Source organism: Silurus aristotelis (assembly GCF_946808225.1).
Source record: "Silurus aristotelis genome assembly, chromosome: 26".
Classification (NCBI taxonomy): Eukaryota; Metazoa; Chordata; class Actinopteri; order Siluriformes; family Siluridae; genus Silurus; species Silurus aristotelis.
The window spans coordinates 4,436,155-4,445,594 of NC_139599.1; the positions used below are offsets into that span (position 1 = coordinate 4,436,155).

The 9,440-nt window shown below is 38.3% G+C and overlaps 1 protein-coding gene across 1 annotated transcript in view; it reads right to left on the bottom strand.

Moving 5' to 3' along the window:
- The window catches only part of tprn (taperin), a 29,535-nt gene that overhangs the window by 6,926 nt on the left and 13,169 nt on the right, over window positions 1-9,440 (bottom strand). Inside the window, exon 2 of the mRNA XM_083531584.1 lies at window positions 300-495. Coding sequence (XP_083387710.1) covers window positions 300-495 — 196 coding nt within the window. The remainder of the gene's footprint in view (window positions 1-299; window positions 496-9,440) is intronic.

Genomic DNA, 9,440 nt, shown 5'->3' on the forward strand with positions numbered 1-9,440 from the left:
GTACTCTTAAATAAATAAATAATGAACAAGTCAGGGACGTTTTAATTCCCTCTCCACATTTGACCACCAGGTGTCAGGACTGAGCAGTGAGAGTATTTCATTACATCTAAATTTAGCTGACACGAACCCTGGTCCTAAACTGACCCTGAATCAGTGAGTGTTCCCTCAAACAGGAATTCCTTTTAAACCACAAGCGTAGAAAGCGTATCATTAACCCCAGCTGAATACATTTCCTGGTTTGCTCATCCCTGCCTCTCGCTCTCTTCCTCTCATTCTGTCCATTTCCTCGCCTGTCTCACCAGTGCTGTTTGGGCTGTGGCTCGTCGGGCTGGAGGTGTAACTTGGTCGGGGGATGTGGATCCTTTCCACACTGATGCCTCCTTCGTCCTCTCCTCCTCCTCCCTCTTCTTCCTCCTCGCCACTGTCCCAGACGCTGCTCTCGGACGGGTACTCGAAGGTGCTCTGCAGGCTCGACTCGTTGAAGGAGATCTTCAGCTGTGAAAGAGAGAAAAAAGAACAGCATTTGTAAGAATGGGTTAGAGTAATACGTAAAAAAATATAGTGAAATAATCCGATGTCCTGAATTTATTTTTTCCTCTGCAGTCTGCCAGCGAAGACACGCTTTTGACGAAAGAACAAATTTTTGTCCATTTATTGTTGCATCTAAAGAGCAGCTTTATCTTATAAAGCACTGACACTGGAGATGCTAAAAAAGCATTGGACACACTTTATTTCTACACAGTTTCCGAAGTATTATAATTACAGTTATAATATTCCCCTGCATTTTAATATGCATTTTCAATGAGTGCAAAAGTTTTTACACCCCAAAACACTATGAAGACTTTAAGATATGAGAAATAAGAAAGATTAGAAATATGTGACTCGGCCTGGTCAGTCTTAAACCTTTCACTTTTTTCCATCAAGAATAATTCTATCAGCAAATGTGTTTAAAGTCACTGTCGTGCTGCATGGTCCACTTCCTGCTTTTCTTAACGCTTTATTTTATCTGTACAATTTGTATTTCCAGACTACCTGGTTTGATTTTAACCTGTAAATCAAATACTACAGTTCACAGCAAATTGTCTGTTTTTATATATAGATTTTTTTTATTGATATTAACAAGAAAGTTCTCAATCTTTTTAATGTCTTATTTACACAAACATTTTTATTTTACGATTCCATCGCAAATGTTTATCTCCTGTTAGCACTGTATATCATTTTTAATAAATGTTAAATATTTTACAAATGCATTTTCTTTTATTTAAAGTCTAATAATATTTCAAATAAAATATTTACATATTTATCTATTAAATAAATATATATTTTTATATATTTTTCCGTAGTCATTTTGTGTTTAAACACAGAATTCCACAGCATTTCCAAACTCTTACTAATATTTAATCTTTCATATAATTAATAAATATTTGATATTTAATTAAAACATTTCCAGGTCTGGGAAAAAATGTTAAATTAATTTTTAATGACTTTTCCAGAGCGGCATTTCCACGTTACAGGCTGCATGTGACACTATTGTCTAGAACTCAAAACCTGTCCAGAGATGACAAAAGTACACACATCTTTTACTCAAGTAGAAGTACAGATACTCGTGTTTTAAAAAAGACTTAAAGTACTGACTACACATTTAATATCTAATTAATGTATTCAGGCTAAACAACCAACATATAGAACACAAGCAGAGAAAAGATGATGATCAGGTGATCAGGAATGTTTCTGATCTCGGTCATGTTTACACCGCTGACTCCCTCTGTCTCATCCACATGAACCTGACTGGTCTATAGTTTATTACAAGCAAAGGGCAGAATGTTTAAATATTATTCAAATGATGGGCTCGAACGATTTGACTGAAAACAAGCAGTTTGTATGTTAAAGCCGATCCCTTGTGTATACATTCTTCATCTCAGAACGAAGCGTGTGAAGTGTACAGGTCAGAAAATGACTGCTAAATTGTGACTTTTTTATACTGCTTTAATGTGAAGCACACACAATGCAATATTAAAGACAGACAGACAGACAGACAGGTGGGCAGACAGACAGGTGGGCAGACAGACAGACAGACAGACAGACAGACAGACAGACAGGTGGGCAGACAGACAGACGGGCAGACAGACAGACAGACAGACAGACAGACAGATACACTTTGTAACAAACATTTCATTAAATAAACTGACCCCAAAAAACTGTGGCATTTGGTTAACACCAGGTCGTCGTTCTGTAATAATAACCGTAACACCCCTACCATGGACGAGATCTAAAAATAACCTTAAACCAAGCTGGGTAAAACCAAAAGCACGCCTCGGGCTCACCACATGTCCCAAAATATGCCACGTTATATAATCAGCCACGGAGATGTCATGCCGGGGCGAAGGGGGAAAAGAAACAGGAAAATAAGCATTGCAATAAAACGATAAAAACTCTTCATAGCACCAGAACTACAAGACAGAAGAGGCGGTTTCTCCCCACAGACAATCCAATTAATGAACAGTTAAACTCACAGGAGTAAATAAATTATACAGGTGCACTATGTAATAAACGGTGCAGTATCTAAACATATACAATGTACAGTAAATGCATTTACACTTATATAAGATCTGTCAATTCTGACTGTAACTTCTGTACGAGTCTTTTTTGCTTATGCCTAATTTATATATATCAATGTACAAATGCCTTCTGCGTGTGTGTGAGAACACTTGGCAAAAAAACCCCTTTCTGTTTCAGATTTCTCATTCTGATTCTTCAGGAGTATCTACTTGACATCTCTTTCTTCTGGAAGCCTTGTTTAAACTATAAAAGCTACACTATGCGGAAACCTGGTCATAAGTATTGGATGTGCTTTCTGAGCATCGCGTTTCACATTTAGTCCCAATTTGCTCTTCTAATTCCATCCACTCTTCTGGGAAGATGTTTCACTAGATTTTGGAGTGTGCTTCTGGACATTTGTGTTCATCAGCCACTTGGGTGTTAGTAAAGCACTGATGTAGGTGAGGTGAGGAGACCTGGGGTGCAGTCGGCATTCCAATTCAGGTTTGAGTTCGAAGTTCAAGTATACGCAAAGTTTTATAATACCGCGTCCAAAGACGTCCTCCAGCTTTGTGATAACAGTTTGGAGAAGAACCACATGTGGCAGGAAAGGTCAGGTGTCTCGATACATTTCTCCATATTAAATATATATCAGAATAAAAAAACTCCAGGATTGAGAAGAATGATGCAAATCTAAAATGTAATAAACAGGATTATTATTTTGCGCTTCCTCACTGCAGTAATTCATGTTACGTATTCGAATCGTATCGGTTGCAGCCTCATATCTAACAATTGCCGGCTGGTTTTCCGCCAATACTGACATCACATAAACACCTTCATCTCAGCTAATTAAACTATGCCTCCTTTATCTATACTGCCACCAATCCTAACTTTACAGTCAACTTCCTTCCTGGATTTACCTGCAAACTCATCCTGGAACATTAAAAAAAAAAAAGAAAAGAAAGAAAATCACATGACTATCCTCTTCCACATGTGTGTTACACATCCTGATCCCTACTGTTGTTCTCAGTAGGCATGTCCTGTCCTAAATCTGCTTTAATCTCCACGAGGATCCGAATGTAAACACACGTGGAAGCATATGAAGGCGAAGATCTCCGCCTAAGCCAGCACACCAGCTGTTATTATTAAGGCAAACACGCGCAATGGAACAAGATCTTTCGGAGGTGAACGTACAGTACCAGTGATATTTCACTGTAGACACGTTTTTTTTTTTTTCGTAATAAACGACAAATTGCTGTCAAATGTTATGCTTTCAGCTCAAAAACCTTGGACCATGATGGTGTGCTCTTTGACAAAATGTTATTTGTACTTGTAGCAGCCATGGGAGAACTTTCACCTGAAGACTTTAATGATATTCTCCACTATACAAATACTACATGTGGATAAATACAGGCTTTCTTATAATATGATATGTTTCTCTTTTACATATTATCTAGTAAGTTAAGGTTAAAGCATGGTTTAGCGACGCACCGGTACTGATATCAGATCCTGCGGCATGCTAACATACTCGAATTCTACGACGCTAGCCCCTGAGAGTACTCCAATACTATGTGATGTAAGCCAGGAAATGACAGTGATGTGCTTTACGATGACTGGCGCAATTTCCGGCAAAGAGTGCTGCAATCTACAGTATCTAACTATAGAATCTTCCTTCAAAACAAGTAACATGATCAAACAGATTATAGCGTTAAAGTGCCTTAAAACGAAGCACATCCAAACCTATTCTCAAAATTAGCACACAGGAGCACTTCAGCTCTGCGAGCACTGATCGCTTATCGATGTACGCTTTCTTTCGCCTGGGTCAAGGTGCAATCTGCAGCTCTCGATGTTATTGACTTCGAACACTTGCGCTTTCTCACACCCTCTAGAAATGCTACTGTTTAATGAAACTAAACATAAGAACAAACGTTGCTTAATAAAATAAAGAAAGAAAAAAAGGACTTCTCGCGTGGCATTGATGCCTCACAAATCTAATTACTGCAAATGTAATGTAAAATGTAAAATGTAAATGTAAAAGTCAGAGTGGGTCATATCCAGTGACCTCTCTTGCATTTTAAATAAAACCATGCATGCTAATACGATTTCACTCGCTCAACACTGGCGTCTTCGGCAAGGTGATATTTCTAATGGTGGGTCGGGACACTTCCTGTTGGAAATAATCATCTGATAAGAAGTGCAAAATGATGGCGTCAAACCGGATGCTCCATATTGGTCCTATAAACAGACCGCCAATTTTAGATAAAAAAAAAATAATAATAATTTTATTTATTCAAATTTAATTAAGTGCGATTGTGGTCATTATTTTGTAGAACACTGGCTGAGAGATCGCCTTAAAGCTAACGATGATTGCTAGAGGACATTGAAGATTACATCCAAATTCCACTCAGTCACCAATTAGACACTGGTTTGGATTAGCAATAAATGAACGTATACAAATGAGACATATGACCCAAAATTCAGAGGGTTCAGGCACTTTTATAGAACAACAGAAAATTTGTTTTCTTAGACCACCACACCAATGTCCAAATGCTGTGTGGACCATCAAGATACTGCTCAAGAGCCATCGATCTGCAGCACAAGCGCTGGGCGTGTAAGCAAATGTGCTACTTTCATTGATGTCATGATGTACCTGAGACACGAACGCACCGAACCTTACAGTCGCTAACGTTTTAAATATCCAGGAATTGCAAACCAAACTCAATAAAAAAAAAAACATTACAAGAAATACATCTCGCCCTCTCAAGACGTAGCCTGTCGTGACAATATTTTCATACCTATTCGGCTAAATTCACACTGATTGATTAGGTCTTTTTTTGCATATTTGCAAGTAGATACATTTGCATCCTTGTCGATTTTTCTGGATGTAATCCCAAGACATTTAAACATTTAAAAATTAAAAAAAGAATTCATAAAACTCAAGTCATTGATTCACACTGTTACTACAAATGGATCTGGACAGTGAAAGTAACGTACCACTGCTTATTTTTCTATAACAATGTGTCCCTGAAGTATTTTATTCCTTACTCAATAACATATAGCTCTAGATATTCTTTCAAACAACATTTATTTTATACTTATATAATGACATACTATTAAACGCTTCAAGCTGTTACCGACTGCTCGGCTAGATTTGGGATACAGCTGCTTTGCAGATGTATTTGCTAATTCCACAGATGCTGTATCTGTAATGGAATTCATTAGCGGTACAGTACATTTGCCTCTTTAGATACCCTATTTTCTTTGTATTGGCTTACAATAACCAGAATCGGATTATTCAGGTCGAAATATGGCTTTCCTTAATTACTTTTGAAAGAGCGAGCTTCCTTAGTCTTGGAGAACGTGTGCTGTAATGTAGTGGTTTCAGAGTTTTGGTTGTCAAATGTGACTTAGATTTGAGCGTTTTGCTGTAGTCAAAAATCCCGTGTCTATAAACGCATTAGGTTCTTGGTCAGGTTTAGGACAAAAAGTGACAGAAAGCTAGAAATAGTGTTGGCATGACTGAACGCAGCCACAGTGGCTCACAAAACTAGTGGGAATAGACTGCCTTGCTTTTCTTTGATGGTAGTAGCTAAAATGTATGCACTTTACTGTAAAGATGTATAGACAAAAACCACAAATCATATCACAAAAGACTGTGGACACCTGCCCATAAAATTAGTGTGTGCTTCTAAACATCTTATTTTGCATTTAGTCTTTATTTGCTGTTATAATAACCTCCACTCTTCTGGGAAGATGTTCCACTCGTTTTTATTTTGGAGATTTGTGCTCGTTACAAGGGTGTACTGATGTAGGTGAGGAGGTCTGGGGTGCAGTCAGTGTTCCAATTCGTCCCAAAGGTGTTTAACAGGATTCAGGTCAAAGTTCTATAGCAGGCCACTCAAGATCCACTCACATCAACCCATGTGAAGCATATCTTATTGGAGCTTTCTTTGGGCACATGGGCAAAATTTCACATCCAAAAACGTTCTATACAATTGTGTACCTCCAACTTTGTGGTAAAGATTTAAAAAAATAAATAAATAAATAAACTATTTACAGCTGGGAGAAATCAGGTTACGCAATACATTTGTCCATATAATTTATGGTTGCACTTTAAACCTTTAAACCCAGGCAAATATAATACTGTGGCTTTTCGGGCATTTTTTGTGCAACTAAATGTAGAATTAAGGGTTTACAGTGTCACACTGTGGGATTTTTTCATCTGAATTCAGCCGCTGCTTTACCGCTTTCTATATAATTAACATCAAATTGAGTATGTAGTTCTGTCTTTATAGTGCCAGACTATTGTGGTTTCTACACAAAGAAAGATATCTGCACATATGTCCAGAAATATTCCACTTAAAATAAAAATGGTTGAGGGAAAGGTGTCAGGGCAGTTCTTTATTCTTTACCCTAAAACAGCATTTGTGCTTTATGATTTCTGCCACCAGTTTTACAGACAAATTGAATACTAGTGCACTTATCACAGGAGAAATAAAAACATTCAGTTGCTTGGATGCTAAACACACAGTTCAACCGATGGTCACATTTTCTCTTATTCCGATGTTTGATGTAAAGAGGAACTGAAGCTCTCCATCTGTATTTCTCTGGTTTTATGCATTGTGCTGGCACATGATTGGCTGATTAGATAATGGCTTGAATAAGCAGGTGTGTGGATGTTAAAGAACAAATAATAAAGTGGTCTCAAGTATAAAATGTACCATGCTCCCAAATGGTGCACCTACATGCCACTGAATACCCATAATGCACTTTGTTGTTTGCGGTGAATGTGTAGTAGGACACTCTTTTGGTGGTGGCGAGGCAGGAGGCTCTGCCCTAATTAGAGGTCTTGGACAAGGTTGAGACTGTGTCTTCGTGCACTTCCCCCACCCCCCCAGCCACACACACACACACACACACACACACACACACACACACACACACACACACACACACACACACACACGAAGAAGGAGCACCTCCCTGAATTATGGCCTCCACTTGGCAGTACACTGTGATGCGGAAGCTGGCAAGTGAACACAAGATTCGAGGTCAGTCTGAAGAGTGTGTGTGTGTGTGTGTGTGTGTGTGTGTGTTTTGGGCAGAAGGGGGCTTATTCAAAAAGATAGTTCGCTTTAAATAACACCAGAAAAAATATATCAATCATTCTATCATTCTATCAATCCATCCATCTATCTATCGATCTATCCATCGTTTTTAATATAGATCTGCTTCACCCAAATGTGCAGAGGCAGAAATCATTTTAAAACTGCTTTTAGAGTGAAATTTGACTCCTTTCATGAAAATGGTGATAGGATGAGTTTTAGATCAGGTTGGCAGCAACTGACACAAATAGCAAATAGTTAAATAATAACTACTAACACACAGTAAGTCCATTATATACCGAGGAGCAAGAGGTGTGTATGTAAAGTAGTGTGAGGTTGATACAGGCCCTTGATTTCCAAATAATGTTGTTGTTGTAAGATGGTATGCCTAAATATCATATCAGTTTGATCTTATTCCAACTACGAGTCAAAACAGAGATTCGTTTCGCAGGTTTCAACTAAAAACCATTCATATACGTAAAATTGTTAAGGCGTTTTTTTTCTTCATATTAAACAATTTCTTCTTTTTCACAGCCAATTCTCGTTTTCCATCTAACAAGCAAGCTAAATGTTAGCAAACTAGCTCGACAAACACAGCCATGATTTGCATTGTTACCGTTCACACTTAATTGATCACATCTGATATTGTGCTAAATCTGTGACTATGATCTCCAAAGAAATCAAAACATGTGAAGCCAATTTGCCTCTTTAAACTCTAGTCTGCCTTCCAGGTCAATGTTTTGGAGATCAGACAAAACGTCAACAAGTCAGCCAGTGTTTAGTCTATGAGCTGTAATGTTCATCACATGTGATGATATTATTCAAACCTGATTAGTGTACCTCATGATTGTTAGTCAATCGCATGTTAGCTTGTATTTCTTCCTGCTATCAAGCTTTTTAATTGTTCATTTTTTATACATTTTAGTCATTTTCAATAGACAATTATCATCTGTAAAGAGATCGAGCTAGCAGGTGCAAACCTCACCGTTTCAAACATGGCAGTCTAACACACTGAGAGGAAGGCGCTATCTGCCCTCTTCCACATACCCAAACTAACAGGCGCTCCTGGTTGCCTAGCATCGCTGTGATTGACATGAAGAACACAACATACTATTCCTCACACCTTTTTTATTTTGTTTACCTAGACTCCCTGCAACACATGGCTATGGTATTATCGGATTGTGATTTCCTAACAATACGTTCAGTCGATGCTTCTCCATTGCCAAGAACTGCTAGAAGAATTCTGTTTTGTTTTTACATCCCGGTATTTTCCGATGCAGTCTGCACAGCAGGTTGTGACATTCGGGATTTACTTCAGCATTAAGGTTCAACCAATGACTATGAAGAGCTTTGAGTTTAAACCTCCTTAAAGAAAACAAGTTTCGTCAAGGTTAATACGGAGAGACTGTTATTTAAACCTACTTGACCACCTTCAGTATGCAACACACTTCAGCTTGTAAAACCCAAATTAATTTTTCTCAGTAAACTTCCACTGAAGTGCCGTGACTCAAAACGACCTCTTATTTTATGCCACCATGTACTCAAAAAAACCCTGCCATGTCATATTTCCTGTGCCTCACACCCAGATATACTCAAACAGAAAGCGGTAAAAGTAGCTTGAGCGGATACCAGCATACTGGCAGCAGCGGTTGTGGTGATGCTGTGGGAAGCAAAGCCCTGCCTTATATTCTTCCACTCGTATTTGCAATTTCACCCCGAAATGCCTACATCACGGCGTCTTTATATCAAGGAATAAAAGAATTGGCAATAGCCTCAATAGTGTTTTGTTTGGAAGAC